The following is a 17,912-nucleotide window of genomic DNA, read 5'->3' on the forward strand; positions in this document are numbered from 1 at the left end:
CGTCTCCAGTGAGAAACGCGGGGCAGCTGGAAATGTTCTGGATGCTCCAGGTAAGCTTAGTCAGGGAGCAATGATAGGGAACAGGGGAGTGGGAGCCAGCAGAAGGAGGGGCTGTGGGATGCTCTCACCTCCCGCTCTGCAGGAAAGTCGGAAGGAAAAGCAGGATCAAACTGGCAAGATCTTGTCCATATGGAACCATCACCCTCAGGGTGGTTATAAAGCAAAGCTTCCACAATCAGAAATGTGTAACATCAACAGGGAAAAGAGCACAAATATTTAGCAGGAATTGTGTCCCAGTAAAAATCTCCTTGTTCTAGTCCAGTCCCTCAGCTCCAAATTCTTTTGTGAATTAATTTCAGCTTTAATGTTTATCAACACCAAAGAAGCTGAATGAAATTAATTTCTCTAATAGAAATCTAAACTTAATCCTTAAGAAAAAAAACAGATTCATGACCCAGAAAGCAGCATTTCAGTACAAGAATCTGTTTTATTTTTACAGTGCAGTGATTGAAACAATGTAGAAATTTAACTTGCAAAACTGAATTTATATCACAATGTCTCTCAGAAGGCAATGCAGATGTGTTGCTTTGAATCACAAAATATTCCTCTGGACACCAAAAATTACAAACTCTCAGCACTATACAGTGGACTTTCTTTAGAGACTGATTCCTCATAATTTAAATCTATCTTATAAACAATTTGTCTTTAAAAAACATGTGGGAAAGTAAAAAGAACTCAAGTATTAAACTCAAGGCCTTGATTATTATAATTTTCCTCAGTCTGCAGCAGGGCTGTCTCCAGGAGCAGTGTCCCTAGTCGGGTTCAGTCACACACTGCTCCACAATCTCCCGCAGGTTCGGGTTCTCCATCGCCGCTGCCACCCTCTCCTTGTCATTGATCTGCTTGTTGACTGCAAAACACCCGGGAGAGGGGGGATCAGGGGATCCCAGGGACAGCCGAGGGCGTGGGGATGCTCAGGGGAAAAGGACATTACAAGGAGGATTACTGGGAAATGGGGAACGAGGTAAATGAAAGCTCAGTCACAACAAAACAACCACTGGACATCAGTAATTCTTGTCACTTTTCTAGTTTAGGAAAAGCATGTAAGGTGATCCCATGACATGTCCCAAAATCAAGAGTGAAATTAATGATAAATTAGTAGCCCAGGTTCTCCAGGTTCAGTTTCTAGCTATTTAACCAAAACAACCTATTTTTGCCAGACACTGAGTGCTCAAGCCCAGGGCACTGCCTGGACTCCACAGCTGCTTAAGGCAGTGCCTGACTCTGGCTGTGCAGAACATCCATGTCCTGCAAGCTTTACATCAAAAACTGACTGAGAAACATCAATTTTTGTTGTGCAGGTTTTAGGACAGCGAGATCAATGGGTGAGGCACCTCTTCATGTTAATTATTCAGCAGCACCTCCTTTTGTTCCAAACACAAAGAACGGAGGGAGTTTTGTTATAAAACCAAACCAGCAACAAGCAGGTGGTCACAGAGTCACCACAGCTTTGGAAACACCTCGATGTAGTTTGGTTTTCAAGCTTTCACAGGGTATTAATTTCTGGGAAGGCAGGGGAGGAGAGCACCCCACAGAGCACAAAGAGGCTGAAGCAGCAGCATGCACAGGCTCTACTCACTGTCCTCCTCAGTGGAATGTGTGCCCTCAGAAATGTAGATTTCCAGCTAGAGAGAGATCAGCAGTGTTAGGAGCACCACAACAGTGGAATATATTCCTTCCTGAAGGTAAAACACCGTTCCCCCCACACACACAGTGCCTGTCACCCCTGCTGCTACAGGAGGGGACTGGTGGATAGAGCTCCCTTTACACTCTTCAGCTGGGAGGAGGGAGCTCTAAAAACAAAACAACCACCCAAAAATCAACAGCAGAAATCCTCAGGTAGTTAATTTATTCTTCAAATTGTTTTGGTCAAGTCTCTAAAGGTCTGTAAATCGCTGTGTTTAATTTAGGGAGGTTGCCATTCATTCATGCAGTTTAAAATAGGCTTCAAACCAGGCACTTTACCTTATGTCTAAAAGGCAAACATCTCTGAAGTTTTATTCTTAAACAAAGGCCTGTTAAAACAGAACACAAAAGAGATTTTCCTGTAAAATTCGAGGTTTGAGGTGCATATTCAGAGAATCCATATTTAACAATCAGTGTAACTGACAATGTTCTTTTGTATTCTGAGCAGCACAAGCCACAGAGGGACTAAATAATTCTTGGTTTGACCCTTTGGGTGCAGCTTGTCAGATAAGTTCTGACCTGCCTTACAAGGTTGGGAGGTCTCTGCTCTCTAAACACCTCCTACAAACACCAAATAGAGACAAATTCCTGTATTCTCAGCTTTCTTTGGTATTTTTCATACAGCCTCCCAACCATCCTGTGGCTGCGTCTGTACTCAGGGGAGTGCCTGGCTTGTTCTTTAATATTTATTAAAAAACCCAACATAAATTATTTGGGCATAAGTACAGTAATTTCCTCACTGAATTAAATACTTGATCTTTAATCTTAAAACACACTGAGAAATCTTAGTATTGATATTTTGAGTTTCTAACATTGGCACATTTAAACAAATAATGTCAGAGCTCTCAGATGTGACATTTTTAGATGAAATCTCACCACAAATCATAAAAAAAAACAAAAAGGAAAAATAAGCCAGTGTACCTTCTCATTCAACTTAATTCCTTTCCAACTCCTGATGGATCAAGACTTTTTGGGGATTCTTGGATAGCATGTAGGGATTTTTGGGCATGTGTGAGAATGAAGAACAGCCCACAGGGGAGGGAAAGGGGACAAGCAGAAGGTTGCAGGGTTTTTTTTGTTTTTTCTTTTTTTTGAACTAAGAGCTGAGAAATTGTCAATTAATAACATTAATGAAATAACTTGGAGAATACAAAGGACTTTTGTGCCACTTTCCAGCAGAGTTTTGAGAGGTTCTCTTTGAAGAGATTCCCTAACATGACACAAACAGATGGATGTCCCCATTTCTCTGGATTTGGGTTTTTTTTGCTTGGTTTGGTTTTTGGTTTGGTTACACTGATAATTGGATTCTCAAGATGCAGTTCCTGGTCAGACCAACGAAGCCAGGCAAGACTGAATCTGAACTGGGACTGATGGTAGCCAGACAAGCTCCAATTAAGCTTGTGCTCTTTGTTTCTCATTTAATTAAACGAATCTCACCGATGAGAGTGGCCAAGGAGCAATGAGGTACTGTTGGTGTAAACCTGATGATGACCAGATATTCATCCTCCCCTATCTCCTGCACTTCCACACAGTTTTCTGTCACCACTTCCAGTTCTTCCAAAGTGTTCGGCTTCTCCGGGTCCCGGATAGTCCGGATTATATCTGAGGCACGAGACAAGTGAGCAACAATAAGGTATCTTCCCTGGATTTAATAAAAGCTATTTTTATGAGCACCCACCTTCCCGGCACTGTTGATGTTGCTCCTCTTTGGAAGCCACAACAAACGAGCCAAATAAGCCAAACACGGCCCCTTCTCCCTGCCCCACATGGAGCACCTCCAGCCCCTCGGGGCCCCCTCACCGCTCTGAGCCCCTCAGGACCGGCGTGGCTCCCCCACCTCAGCCCCTCAAGGGCAAATCTGGAACAGCCCCAGGGCTCCCCCCGGCCCCTCACAGCCCCCGCCTCACGGCCCTCGCGCCCTCCAGCCCCAGCAGTCACCGTAGACCTCGATGGCCCTGTCGTGCTCCATGGCGCGGCTCGGAGGGGCATGGCGGGCCCTACTCGCGGGGCTCCGCCACACCCGGCTCAGCGCCTGCGAGAGCAGCGCCAGCACCAGCGACATGACCCCGCTCCGCCATGGGCCCGCGGGCCGCGGCACTTCCGCGTGGGGCGGGGCGGGGCCGGGCAATGGCGGGCGGGGCGGGGCCTGGGGAAGGAGCAATGGGCGCGGAGATCCTGCGGCGGAGCCCCGCCCGGGGGCGGGCCCGAGGCGGGGCCGTTCCCCGTCCTCGCTGGCGGTGCACGGAGAGCCCCGTGCGGCCGCGGGCGGGTCACCGGCCACAGGGAGCCACGGACACGGCGTTGCCGTGTTTTAGGAACGCTCTAAGCACGGACAGAGTCAGGCTGAGAAAGGAGACGTTGTTTATTCTGCGCACGGTGCATGGGGGAGGTGTTTCACAAATCAAGCACGGCAGGGAGTAAAAATCGGGAGAATTTATACACTGAAGTTTACATAAACCCGCCTATCTGCCTGAGAACATATATTTGCGTTTAAAAGAGGGGCTGAAGGTGAAAATGGTGCCATGGGGGTCCATCTGCAAGAGAGATCAGAGGAAGAGACTTCAGCTTAAAGAACGTTTTGCTTAAAGACGCGAGCGGCAGTCGCGGTGCCTGCTGGGAGTTGTAGTCGCGGCTCGGCGCCGTCCAGCTGACCGGAACGAGGGGCGGCCCCGCCAAGATGGCGGCGGCCCGGGGCAGGGGTGTCGGGCGGCTTTGAGAAGGAGGAGGAGGAGGATGGCGGCAGCGGCGGAGGCCGGGGCCCCGGCCCGGCGGGAGCTGCGTGTGCTCCTGGTGCCCCGCTCGGGGGAGCCGCGGGGATGCCCGCGGGACGCGGCGCGGGTGCGGCTGAGCAGAGCCCAGGACGCTCTGGGCACCCTCCTGGTCCCCGGCGGGATCTACCTGGAGTCGCTGTCGCCGGGCGGGGCCGGCCGGGCCCGGGGCAGCGTCCTGCCGGGAGCCTGGGCTGAGTAAGTGCGGGGCGAGCAGGGCGAGGGGCGGCCCCTGTGCTCGGGGCTGCGGGGCTGCAGACCCCGCCTCGGAACGGGGAGCTCTCCCTAAAGCCCCGGGGCTGCGGGGCTGCTGTGTCATATCTGCCTGTTTAGCTGGGCGTGTTCACGGCATTCGATCCAAAAGGCAAAGCAAACAAAAAGGGATTGTCTGCCAGGCTGTTGGCTTCACACCCCTGTGCCCTGTGTCCCCGCGGGCTGCGCCTCCCCCGCTGCCAGCCCGGGTGACACTCGGCAATCACATGATGGCTTTAACATCTGCTGCAGCAACTTTCGTGCTGAGTCAAAACCACGGTCACGTTTTAGATCTGGGCATCTGCAGTGTCCAGCAACACCAACACTGTTCGGAGACTCACAGAATCCCAGTCTGGGTCGGGCTGGGAGGGACCTTAAAGCCCATCCCGTTCCACCTTTGCCATGGCCAGGGACACCTTCCACTATCCCAGCTTGCTCCAAGCCCCGTCCAGCCTGGTCTGGGACATTCCGGGGATGGGGAGTGTTTCAGGGCTGTTACAGGGCTCTGCTCTCTGGTTTGCTCTGCCCCCTCCCCATCACCACGGAGCAGGTGTGACACACCTGGAGAGTTTCAGCCCAAACAACAGGGAAAAATCTGAAAATGGACGATGTGTTCTGCTCTCCCTTGCTGGCAGAGCTGGTGTTCCCCCTCCTGGAAATCCTGAAGCAGAGCATCCCTCATGTCCTGGGTGACTAAAGGGAAAAACACACGAGGATGGAAACCCCTTTATCCTAGAGAGGAGGAGGAGCTGGGATTCCTCAGGCTCTGTCCTGCCGAGGATGAAACAGTTCCGGTGCTGGGAGGGACGGGGTGGCAGCAGAGTCTTCACTGCTGAAGTGAAAGTGGTGCTGTCCATCAGCAGTGCATGTCCAGAACTGTTCAGTGTGGGAAATGGGGAAAGGAAATAAAGCTAATAACCCTCCTGAATGTTGTGTCTTCAGCTTCATGTGGGACAGCACAGAAGATGATGGTTTGCAATCAAACAAGACAAAACTCCTGGCTCTTGGTCAAGGTCATGAACTGTGTGTCTATGAATTCAGTGTAGAAGATGGAAAACACAACCCAAATTCCCTGCACAGTTGTAAGGAAGAGACGCTTAAAAAGCTTCTTGAAGCTAAAAACATGAGTGAGTAACTTTCAGTGTGTTCCATGTGTGAAATTATTGCAGGTCTGGTTCTGCTGCTCCTGGTGGGATGAATCAGGCAGTGGGACTGAGCACTAGGGAAGTGTCAGGTGCCTCCACACTGATGCAATGTGATCGGCAGGATTCATGGGCTTGAAAAATAATGGGGACTTTTCCGTATTCCAAGGTGACACTGTTAGAGATAATTAAACTCTTGTAGGGTCACATTTCAGTGATATAAAGTTAAAAATAAATTTTAATAAAATATATACAACCCTACTCTCTCAAATTTTAACTTTAATATTGGAACTGATGGAAAGAGAACAGACAGGGCACCTCAATAACCCTGCAAAGACTAATTAAACATTTAACCTTGTATTTTATGATTAGCAAACATAGTGTGCAGTTAGAATGAGCCTTTGGTGTTTTACATGTTCTTAAACAGTCTCACTTCCTAAAGTACTTTATTTCCAAAGTCTGTAGCTTTTCTTCTCAGTGCTGACTGACTTATTATTTTGTGCTGATTTTTTATGTTCTTCATAGTATTGTCCGCAGAAAAAGCCACGTAAAAGTTTTAGGAAATTGTTCTAGAATTAGTGCCCCTGGCACAGAAAGTGAGATTTAAAACCAACCACCCCAACTCACAATCCCAACTTCTGTTAGGATGGTAACTGGCGCAATAAATTTGAGCTATTGTTTTCTTGGGATTCTTTTTACAAATCAGAAGTCCCAGCTGGCTGTAATCCGACATTTAAATATCTTTAAATTTTCAGACCTGCCTTCAGTTTTCTCTGTGAAGATTTTGTCTTTTGGAAACAACAAGTGCAAACTTCTGCTCAACCAGTTTATCCTTGTGCACCTGACCTTTCCTGGGAAAGACTCATCCCCAGAGACCTGTGACTGCTTCACCCTGGCTCTGCCTCCAGAAGCTGTGGGGAGAATAACAGATTCCCAGTTCTGCAGGGGCATCCTGTTCCTGTTGGACAGTGCTGGCTGGATTTGTATCCTTTGCAGGAGAGATGAGCTCTCAGGGAAAATCATCTGGAAGAACAAAGTTGCTTCTCTTTGCTGCCAGGGCTGAGCAGAAATTTCTTCAGAGACATTTAAGTGAGATGCCTGCAAAGACGGTTGTGTAGCCAAATCCTGGTTTTTGTGGTGGAAGTGCTGTAGTTGTGTATCAGGTGTTTCCCAGTACTCCACTGGAGATCTGTTTCCCACTGGATTAATGGGTCATTAATGGGTTTGATTCATGGGTCTGTGTGTAACAGGCTGACATCTACTGTCACCTAATTTCTTAAATGAAATAGAAATGATCTGCAGGTACACAGGGAATCAGAGTTTGGGAGGCAGCTTTGTGTGTTGGGATGAGCAGGGGCTCAGACCTGTCAGTTCCACCAGGTGCTGGATTTAACCTCTTCCTGGTCATCTTCTCTGACACATTCAAGTACAAGGTCAGGTACCTTTCCCTTCTCTTACAGCCAAAATTCACCACCTTTCCCTCCTGTGTAACTTCTCTGTTGGGCACTCCAGGGCCTGGGTTTTTCCTTGATGCTGTTTACAGACGTATTTGACTGCTCTGATGGTGCCATCTTAGGGAAGGTCAGTGTAGCCCTGGGAGCTGGGCAGGGGGAGGGCCCAGCCCCCGTGTCCCCCCTGGCTGCCCTGGCAGTGTCCCCTGACCTCAGCATGGCCGTGGTGACCAACACCTCCCACGGTGCTCTCGCTGTGCAGCTCAACACCTACTTCAGGTACAGCTCCCAGGGGAAGGCTTTGGGCTGAACTGACCTTCACAGGTCCCTAATCTTGGGCCTGTACTCATCGGGCTGCTGGCAGCTTTTCATTCTGAGTTCTGTGCTAGACCACAAATTACTTCTTTGTTGAAAGATTGTCCTTTCATTATTTGCTCCTATTTACACTCTGTCACTCTAACAGAGGAAAATGTATCTATAACATCTCTTTATTTTAATCTGTCTGTTAACAAATAGATAAACTTTGTCTTGCACTTTGTATTTTTTCCAGGAAGATTAGGTCCTCTCAGTGTCAGGGGTGGGTGGTAGCACCTTTTAGAAATGCTGTGGGGTATGGAATTATCAAACTCTACTGGTACAGCTGTGCTGATTTAGCTTGCTAAATTAGGGCCAGGTGGTAATTAAGAAGTGGTGTGCACCTCAAAGGAAAGAGCATGAGGTTTTGATGGTTCAGCCGTTACCCTGAGAGAACACTGCTTCACTGAGAACTCTTGGAGGAGTTAAATATGAAAAAACATCTTAAATCATCTGAGCAAGGTGAAATTTCATATTTATTTCTTTATAGACAGTTCCCTGAACATTTGCTCTGTAAGAGAGATCCTGAAAATCTTCCAGTGAAGCCTCCTGAGGGACTGGATGAGGATGACCTGGCCAGTTCTGACCACAGCATGGAGCTCCTGTCGTTGCCTTTCCGCACAGACAGGTACAGAAGGGAAAAACCTCCTGGCACAGGCTGGGCCTCGCCTCCTTTGGATCACTGATAATAAACTGCTGATTTGTTCCTTTCAATTGTAGTTGTGACAGGTAAAATCAGCCCATTCTGCTGTAAATCTTTTGAATTTAGGATGGGCCGAGACAACTTCATGTACAGCACTGAACAACTTCCAAAGAGTAATTGCTGCTTAGGGGTTACCTTTAGGTCTTAGAGTATTGATATTAATAAAACATGTGAATTGTAACTTGATGTAAGAAAGACTCAGTTCTGGAATTAATTCAGTTCTATTATTTTTTAATTGATGGGCCACTTTCTGTGAGGAACAGGAAACTTTTTACTAAAAATGCTAAACATGGACCTTGTCAGCTAATGCAGCTGTGATCAGTCAGCTTGGCTGCAGGGAGTATTTAAATGCAAATAAAGAGGCCATGGTAAGGTTAAAATGCAGGATGCTGTATGGACTTTGTAAGCTTAAGTGCATTTTATTTAACTGAGGGAGCTTTATCTGCCTTGTTCTTGGAGCAATACCTGGTGTTACAGGTGACTCTGTCCCCTCCCCAGGTCCTGGAAGGCACACTTATCCTCACTGTGGGACAGAGTAAGGAGAAGAAGGACACCAGGTTCTCCAGATTTGGTGAACGACTTGAATTTGCCTTGGTATCAGTTTTTTACCCATCTTGAAGGTCACGATCCTGAACTTTGTGAGGATCCAGAGAAGATGGTGGCCTTTGTTCCCCGGGCTGCTACGTGGGCGGCTTCCCGAGTGCTCCAAAGCCAGGGTGCAGCCTGTGGGGCTGCAGGACAGCAGTGGACACAAATCCCTGTGGGAGCACCTCAGCAAGTGGTGAAACTGGAGTGTAAGCTGGTGACTGGAGCTAAAGCTGTGTTCGTGGTGCTGGCACAGGACACGGGGCTGTCGCTGGTGCTCTGGGATTTTGAGTCCCAGGATGTGAGGTGTTCCCAGTTCGGCAGAAGCAGTGCTTATGTGGAGTGCAGTGCAGAGGTGCCGCTGTGTCTGCTGCTGACAGGTGAGGGGTCCTAAACTGCCTTGAGACAGCTGCTGCAGCAGTTTTTAGGGTTCTACCTGCTTGCCTGGCTGCTGTGGGGTAACTTCCATTGCATTCCTGCTCGGGTGAAATCCAAACAGAGCCACTGCAGCTTTGCTCTTTTGGAAGCAGCAGTGGATAGAAATGCTGCTGCCTAGGACGTGGCTGCTCTATCTTTAATTATGGCTTGGTTCTGTCATTCAGAGCATGGTCTGTCCCTGGTCCTGTTTGGTTTAACTCAAGAGGAGTTTCTGACCAGGCTGATGATGTTCGGCAGCGCCGGAGTTGTGGATTCCGTGTGTCACCTCAATGGGTGGGAGAGGTGCTCCATTCCCATCCATGCCCTCGAGGTAAGGAGAGCTGGTTCATGTCTTGCAAGTAACAAACTGCTGCTTTCAAGTATTGAATGCAGTTTAGCAATGTTAGTGTGGGTTTAGACACAATTAAAAGTATGCCTCAAACCTAGGGGCAAAAGGAAGTGGTTTAATTATTAAATAAACAATAAAACCCCAAACAGATGAGTAACCCAAAGAAAGAAATACAGCAACAAAGTGAATGCACATTAATAAAATAAAACGGAATAAAGCAGTGCTCAAAATTCCCTCTTAATTGGACCCAAAAGCAATTTTGCCAATTTCTGCAGCAGTTTTTGTCCCCTTGCAAAATGTTAAATATCAAAAGAAATCCTTGGAACTAGGTTTTTGGGTTTATTATGCCATTCTTATAAAATTGCTGTACGGTTATTCAGAGTCCTGATTCTCATAGTATTTAGTTTATATTACTGCAATAACTTTTTGTGTGTGAAGATACAGGGCAGGGTTTGAGCAGAGCCTGTCAAAGGAGCCTGGCAGGGACTGAGCAGGTCACCTTGTTATTTCAGGCTGCAGGTGTTGCACACAGAGTTTGAATTCCTTCTGTTTTTCTGCATGTGTAGTTTGTCACTGAGTATGGGGTGAGAATCCCAAAGTAAGTGCACAAGGTATGGTTTTAGAATTCATGCTTAATTGCTCTGTTTCATGTTTGTCTAGGCAGGTTTGGAAAATCGCCAGCTGGACACAGTGGACTTGTTTTTAAAAAGCAAAGAAAGTGTTTTCAGTCTCCCTGCACCCTGCCCTGGGCCTGAGCACTCTGGGGATGGTGCCTCCCAGTCTTACCTGAGAAGTGAGTGAAGTACCTGCAGCTGCACAGAGGTTTATTTAATTACCTTTCTCCCTATGGCTGTGTGTAGAATGCAGATTTTGAACTGTTTCTGGAACCATTGCAGATTTGGAGGAGCTCAGGCCAGCTTTAAACTTGCTCTGCTCAGCAATCCAAGACAATGATATGGAGCCTCACAGCAAACACTTCTCTGAGCAGCTCCTGACCCTCACGCTGACTTTCCTTACCAAGCAGCTGGAGGAAATCTTTGTGCACACAGAGGGTAATGTCACTCCTGCTGGGTCATATCTAGTAATGTGTCATCATTTAAATAAGTAAGAACAGCTAATTATTTTAATTAAAAGCTCAAATTTGCCTAGAATTAACATAAAATACTAGAGTTAAGTGAATGAAAGATGTTCATCCCTGCGTTTTAGATTGGATTTACATGACTGATAATTGATTGGATTAACACAAAATTTCAGTTCTCATTTGCTGGTCCCTAGGAAGGAAAACCCCTCAGTGAGGGCAGGAAGCTCTGGTGGGGTTGTGGCTGTGTCCTGTATCCTGACAGGGTGCTGGGAGTGCTGAGCTGTGCCACTGCCTGTGCAGGGGAAAGAGCTGATGTGCTCTTCCCTCTGAGGGGTTTCTGTTTATTAATCAGGACATTTATTAATTCAAGATTGCTAGACATTATAATCCTGCCCGTTCATTCCCATTTAACTGGTGCCTTGGATGTTCTTGGCAGAACCTGATGAATTCCTGCAGAAGGCTGCAGATATTTTAACTGACTACATTATTAAACTGAGAAAATTCCTGAGGAAATATCCTCGACCACCAGTAACTCCAGGGCACGTGGGAGCTGACATGGACGAAGACCTGCCTGAGATAGAAGAGAGCCACGAGTGGGAAAAACTGACACCAGAGGTGAAAATGTGTAACCCAGGTTTTACTACTGTTATGAAGTTTATTTAAGGAGGTCATTAATGTGGAAATACCTTAAAATACTGGAGAAGAAAATCAACGTAGGGATTACAAAGGTAGATCAGTTTATTCCATGTTTTTCCCTTTAGGAAGTCATTGCTGAGGCCATCCTAAGCAATAAAATACCAGAGGCCCAGATCTTCTTCCGAAGGCACCAACATCCTGCTGAGAGTCTCCAGGAATTCATCCAGATAGGTTTGAACCTGGTCTATGACTGTCTGCTGAAGGGCAACACCAGGCAGGCCTCCGAGCTGCTGAGAAATATGGTGAGAGGTGTTCAGTGGATCTTCACACTGGTTTGTTACTAAGGAAATGCAGGAGCTTGGGGAGCCTTTTGGGGCCTTATGGATGTACTGATTCCACCAGGAACAGGTGGAATTGCAGTGAAAATTCACTTGTTTGAAGAGCTGCTGAGGGAGCCTGTGTGTGGGTGTGTGTTGGCTGAAGTGCTGATCAGCAGAGTGAGGGTGGCTCTGGCTGGGGAGGTGTCGGGGGGCAGGGTTTGTACCCAGGTGCTGGGGACATCAGGCACATCCCTGTAGGAGCTGGTGCAGGGACTGTCACAAGCCTGTTTGTAAGAGTTGTGTGCTTTGGAAGGAAAGCAGGTGTGTATTCTTTATTTGATCGTTTTAGTGTCTTCTGTGGGCACATTTTACAGTTTGCATGCAGCGAGTGTGTTCTTTGTGGCAGGGCTTCGATGTGAAGGAGGAACTGCACAAGATCTGCTTTCACACAGAGGACAAACACGTACGGGATCTCTTGGTGAGTGCAGCAAAGGCTGTTTCAGTCCAGCTCTCAAGCCTGAAGCCTTGTGTGTGTTTGTGCTGAGGGAAACCCCTGTATTGAACTGACTTTCAGAGCAGACAGCCAGGGCTTGTCCCGGCATCCTTCCAGTGTAGTTCCTGGAACATCCCTGTTCCTTAGTCTTTGCAGTTAAAGTACAGAGGTGTTAAAATGTCATTTCTTTGTCCTGCCTCTGATCTAGTTCTCTCACACGGTCCGGAGTCCTCTTGTCACTTTAGTGTATGGCCCTCTGCTTCCAGCATTTTTTTTGCTACAGTTGGTTAATTGTTGCACTTGCAGGATCATTTACAACTTGAATATATTAAAGATAGATGAAAATTGGAGGTAATTGGAGGTAATACTTTAACAACTGGAGCTAATACTTTAATTTGAATTAAAGGTGAAAGTGTTACGAGAAGAAAATTATTTTTCTGAAAAAGAGAAGAAAATGATAGATTTTGTGCATCAGGTTGAAAGCTTTTACTCGGAATCCTTCCAGGAAAATAAAGAGACTGAGTCTCTTTCCAGGTAATGTGGGTTATTAATTTTAATTATTAATTAATAACATTAATAGGATTTAAAATGTGCTGGGTTCTACATTCTGTGTGATTTACTGCACTAACAAGTACAGTCTTTAATTTCATTAATTTCACACTGGTCTTCGTTTGAAGAAATCAGAGTCAGTGTGGGGACTGAGTCATTTTCTCGTTAATGTAACAGTTGCTGTCATGTTCTCTCATGACAAACTATTGTGTGAGTCATGACAAACTATTGTGAGGGTGACAGCTCTTCTGCTTGAAACGAAGCATTTTTAATAATAATATTAGAATTACTACTCAATTATTCGTGTTCAGATGTTTGCTCTATTTTTGATCTATGATGTCTGTCATACAGCAAACTAAATAACCTAGAAAAATCATTTTACAGTTAAATAATTGTAAGACTGTTATGATACTCACAATTTGTTATGTCAGCTTTGGAAAAATGAAGTAATTCTTTAGTTCTCAAACCTGGAGCTCAAGTCCATCCCTCTGGCACTTCCAGAGCTCTTCAAAATGGACTGGGAACTTTGCTGAGCCTTCCTCAGCTCCTGTTTGTTAGACTGGGGACTGTTCATCACAGGAGCAGTAAAGCCCACCCTGATCCCACCCCCATTGCAGTTTCAGCAGCTGGAGAAGGCAGCAGGACCTTTCCCGACACCAGGCAGTGCTGGGCTCGGAGCTGGGTCGGGCCGGGCCCGGGGCTCACAGCAGGAGGCTCAGGGTGATGTTTAACTGGGCTCACTGGTGGGATGAGCTGGTGCAGGAGATGATTATGCTGCCCAGGAAACCACGCCAAGGCAAGTATTGTGGGACTGAGGGCTTAAACTGGGAATGAAAATCTCTTTGGCACAGCAGGCAGGCACTGTGTGGGAGTGGCACAGAGACAGTTAAAAGCCTGTGCTACCACCGAGGTCCCTTACATTTGTCAGTGGAAGTGGGTAATGATGGGTTTCATCCTGTTGCATCCTGGATCTCGGCTGTTCCTGTAGAGAGGAGTTTGGAAGTAGCTGGGGGGGACTTGCCTAAGGCACGGCCACGTGTAAATGCCACCCTCTGCCGCTTTCTGTCCCACTCCCTGCCCTGGGGAATCACTTCCAGCTCTGTCAACATGAAGCTCCAAAAGCTGGAACAGTATCCTTGATCTCAGCATCTATTTGCAGCTGTTCATTAGAAATAGGTACCTGGAAGGACAGGACAAGGGGAAGGGCTTCCCACTGCCAGAGGGCAGGGTTAAATGGAATATTGGGAAGGAATTGTTCCCTGTGAGGGTGATGAGGCCCTGGCACAGGGTGCCCAGAGAAGCTGTGGCTGCCCCTGGATCCCTGCAAGTGCCCAAGGTTGGATGGGGCTTGGAGCAGGCTGGGATAGTGGAAGGTGTCCCTGCCCAAGGAACTGGATGGTCTTTAAGGTCCCAGCCCAAACCATTCCACGATTCTGTGTAAGAAACTACCAGTATTTCCCCCAGAAGTGTTTGTGTGTGCTGGTTTCATCCATTTGCCTTTTTGAAATGCAGAACTCAAGACCTGCAGTCCTGAGGTTCTTTGGATGCACTTGACGGCCGAGCATGATTGGTTTAGTATTTGTTCCTGGATTGAGGAGTCAGAGCCCAGCCAGGCTCCCTGCAGCCAAGCTGCCTGGCCCCCCCTGAGCCCTGACATCGTTGACAGGAACACACTGTGCAGCACCTACATGAGACAGGACATCCTGAACAAGCTGGCCAGGTAGGGCCCCCAAAGATTTACCCTCTCTCTCCTTCTTACGTGAAGCCAAAATCAGAGCAATAAAATCTTTGATACATGATAATTTTTATATTGCTCTTTTTGGAAACAGCATGAGCCCATTGGTAAGTGTAATTTTAGTCTTGTACTTCCAGTTATCTAAAAGCATAAGAACCATGTGAGAAGAGCAGTCCTCCCTCAGCCCTTGGATGTTTCCCAGTGGTTATGTTCCTGATGCTGACTTTAATGCAGGGGAGAAAATTCTGGGCACACTCTGAGCATTTCACTGCTTACACCTCGTTCTCTGCAGTGACCTGGAGTAACCACAGTATTGTTTGTGCACAGGCAGATGGATTTTGGCACGTTGTGTTTGCTTCAGTAGGGAATTAATCCCTGAGAGGGAAAGGTCTGCTCTAAATTTGAGTTGAAAACACCCATCAGAACTTGTCAAAGAGAGCTGTGTGATCAGTGTCTGTGCTTTTTCTCTTTTCTGACAGAAAGGGAATTTTTGTCCGTTCTGAGCTGGAGGATTTCGAGCTCCTGCTCCAGAGGGTGTTGTGCCTCGGGGGAGTCCTGCAGAATCCTCACCCTGTTCCAAAATACAGCACTGCCAGTGGCCTGGACTTCCATGCTCAGTTTGTCCTCCACTGCCTAGAGCACAGCCTGCAGTACCTGCTGTACACTTACCTGGACTATTACAGGTAGGAATGCTTTCCATCCCTCAAATCCCATGAGGCATCCCGGTTTTAAAGAAGGAAACACAATTTCAACAGTTGGTGGGGAGAGTTTTCCTCAGCCCTAGCAGTGTCATTCAACAGAAACTCTGGGGCAGTATGTGAGATTTTAAGATGTATTTTGAAGCTTTATTCAGCTTGTGTTAATATTAGTTTGTATGTCAGTTATGAAAGGAAACAATTACAATTGTAATGAGTGTAATGCTATAAACAGTACAATCCTAAATGAGCCAAGCCAAGTTGCTCTTCAGAAACTCAGAATTTACAGAATTCAGAAACTCCATTGAGCACAAGTGCAAGTTGACCTTTGATATGTTCACAAATAAGGAAATTGCTGGTTTCCACCTAAAGTAGGATTAGTTGGGATTTGAAGGTGGTACCAATATTAGGTATTGGAGCTATATGAATAATTTCCACTTAATGGATACTTGGCAGTTAAAATTTCTGAGCTATAACTCCAGTCTAACACTGGAATTATCAAGAAGGTAGAAATGGACCAGAAAAAAAGCCAGTACATCATTTTCTAATTGTTTGTCTAACCATTTGTAGTTGGCATTACACCCATGAGATGCCCCAAATCTTTAATGCTGTGTTACGTCAGTGGTTACAAGCCCTGTATTTTCACTGTGCTGTTCATTTATTTCCAGTTTAACCCCTTCAAACTGCCCTATTCTGAATAACAAGGTGTTGCACGAAGCACATCCCTGGTTTGAGTTCCTTGTGCAGTGTCGAGGGGTTGCCAGCAATCCCCGAGGTAGGAATCTCACTCCAGAGGGGGGGCTGATGTTTCTGCTCTAGCAGAATTAAACCTCTGCTCTGCTGCAAACCCTTTGGCCATGGCCTATCACTTCCCTGTCCCTCACTTCCTCATCTCTTAAGTCTGGACTGTAATCCCTACTTGAACTGCACTTACAGATCTGGAGACTGCACGTAAGTGGGAATCATTTTGTGTAGGATCATCGTTACCTCCAGTTCAGTTACATTCCCAACAGGTTGAATGAAAGGAGAATTCATAAGAAAATACACATCCCATTAAAATTAAACCTTCCTCTAGTCCCTGTGGTGCATTTTGATTTCTCTGCCCTTGGATTACGTGTTTGCTTCACTGCAAACCAGTAGAACTTGTGCCCTTAACTCACTGCGCTTTTTAAGCATTTCATTTTCTGCAGTCACACATTAACAAAAGATAAAAATAATCCCAAGTTAAGTGTTTTTTTAGAAAGTGTGATCAGTGCAGGATAAAGAATTGAACCACTACAGTGCTAAGATGTGGGGCTCAACCCCAGTCAATCTGTGTAGGCAAAGCTGTAGTTTGAAACGGGGGAAGGCTTGGTAAACCTTAGCTCATCTTATCTGTGTTTATAGGTAAATTGAGAAAAACCAGTATTGACAACAAAAAGTAGAAAATTCAGCATTTTTCACAGTCAGAGGACAGTTGTAATGTGTGATTGATGATTTAATACTGATTTTGCATGGAATTAAATGTCAATTCTTTTTCTTTTAAGATCCCAAGATGATTTTCCAGGCGAGTCTGGCCAATGCTCAGATCCTGATTCCCAGCAGCCAAGGGGGTGTGAGCAGCATCCTGCTGGAGGGCAGGACCCTGCTGGCCCTGGCCACCACGGTGTATGGCCCTGGGGGCATCGACCAGGTACTGCCTGGGGCACCTGATCCCGCCCTCTCCTCCTGCTCCCCTGCCCTGTCCTCGTGGCTTTGTTAGGAAAATGCCCCCTGAGCCACGTGTTGGAACAGAGGGGATGAGAACAGAGTGTCTTGATCCTCAGCACAGTCACCTGGAACATCAGGTGCTGGGGAAGACCTGTCTGATACAATTTAAAAGCATTTTACAGGAAAAAAATTATACTTTCTGTGTTGTCACTTCATGTCAAATTCCCATGAGGTAGATTGGCACATCCCAAAATTGTTTTATTGCTATTTAATGCAGTTTCCTCCTAATTAATTTTGCTTCCTTGCAATGTAGGTCCTTCAGAATGAAGATACAGAAAAACCTCTAAAGAAAGTTGATCCACAGCTCTTAAAAATGGCCTTGACCCCTTACCCCAAGCTCAAGGCTGCTCTCTTTCCCTCCTGCACTGCTCATGGAATTTTGCCTCCTGACATCTCTCTCTACCATCTTCTTCAGGTACACAAAGTGCTTTTGGCAGGACACAGGGAAAGGGAAGCTTGTCTGCAGCTAAAGCCTGGGTGTGGGGGCCATGGGTTGTTTCTCTGGGATCCTTAATGTGGAGCTGGAGTTCACAGCTTCATCCTGAACTGCTTTTTCAAATGGTCTTTACACCCTGTGAGTTTGCAGTGCTGGAATATCAGAGAGGGATGTTCTTGCAGTGTTTAGTGGGCAAGGTGTTTGATATTGCAGAAATTACGATAGTCAAATTCTAAAATGTTTGTAATGGTAAGAGAATTAGAAATTGAGAGTTACAGGACAGTGACGTGAAGTTGTTAAGCTGCCTCAATATATTTTGTTTCTAATCTTTCAGTCATTAATGCCCTTTGATCCCACGAAATTATTTGGCTGGCAGTCAACAAACACTCTTGCTGTGTCAGGTATGTCGCTTGCCAAGGTTTACATGCTTTCCCAGCCTGAGCACCTAAAA

At 46.6% G+C, this 17,912-nt stretch overlaps 2 protein-coding genes across 3 annotated transcripts in view; one reads left to right on the forward strand and one right to left on the reverse strand.

Annotated features, from left to right (window-relative positions):
• Positions 1-473: 473 nt before the first annotated feature.
• On the reverse strand, positions 474-3,837 carry CIAO2A (cytosolic iron-sulfur assembly component 2A). The gene is made up of 5 exons (XM_082291108.1): positions 3,685-3,837; positions 3,184-3,348; positions 2,026-2,075; positions 1,640-1,685; positions 474-910 (listed from the first exon to the last, which is right to left on the reverse strand). Exons 1-5 carry the CDS (start codon positions 3,806-3,808, stop codon positions 813-815), a joined length of 483 nt encoding a protein of 160 aa, XP_082147234.1. The 5' UTR covers positions 3,809-3,837; the 3' UTR covers positions 474-812.
• Positions 3,838-4,451: 614 nt separating this feature from the next.
• The window catches only part of SPG11 (SPG11 vesicle trafficking associated, spatacsin), a 28,132-nt gene continuing 14,671 nt past the window's right edge, over positions 4,452-17,912 (forward strand). For both annotated transcript variants that reach the window (XM_082291069.1, XM_082291070.1), the window contains exons 1-20: positions 4,452-4,712; positions 5,709-5,893; positions 6,664-6,891; positions 7,452-7,638; positions 8,204-8,341; positions 8,915-9,381; positions 9,604-9,749; positions 10,428-10,560; positions 10,664-10,819; positions 11,285-11,463; positions 11,610-11,786; positions 12,211-12,282; positions 12,704-12,831; positions 13,464-13,642; positions 14,359-14,566; positions 15,061-15,264; positions 15,945-16,051; positions 16,803-16,948; positions 17,279-17,440; positions 17,796-17,862. In XM_082291069.1, coding sequence (XP_082147195.1) covers positions 4,480-4,712; positions 5,709-5,893; positions 6,664-6,891; positions 7,452-7,638; positions 8,204-8,341; positions 8,915-9,381; positions 9,604-9,749; positions 10,428-10,560; positions 10,664-10,819; positions 11,285-11,463; positions 11,610-11,786; positions 12,211-12,282; positions 12,704-12,831; positions 13,464-13,642; positions 14,359-14,566; positions 15,061-15,264; positions 15,945-16,051; positions 16,803-16,948; positions 17,279-17,440; positions 17,796-17,862 — 3,502 coding nt within the window. In that variant the 5' untranslated portion in view covers positions 4,452-4,479. The remainder of the gene's footprint in view (positions 4,713-5,708; positions 5,894-6,663; positions 6,892-7,451; positions 7,639-8,203; positions 8,342-8,914; positions 9,382-9,603; positions 9,750-10,427; positions 10,561-10,663; positions 10,820-11,284; positions 11,464-11,609; positions 11,787-12,210; positions 12,283-12,703; positions 12,832-13,463; positions 13,643-14,358; positions 14,567-15,060; positions 15,265-15,944; positions 16,052-16,802; positions 16,949-17,278; positions 17,441-17,795; positions 17,863-17,912) is intronic.

This window comes from Coloeus monedula (assembly GCF_965178545.1).
Source record: "Coloeus monedula genome assembly, chromosome: 14".
NCBI lineage: Eukaryota > Metazoa > Chordata > Aves > Passeriformes > Corvidae > Coloeus > Coloeus monedula.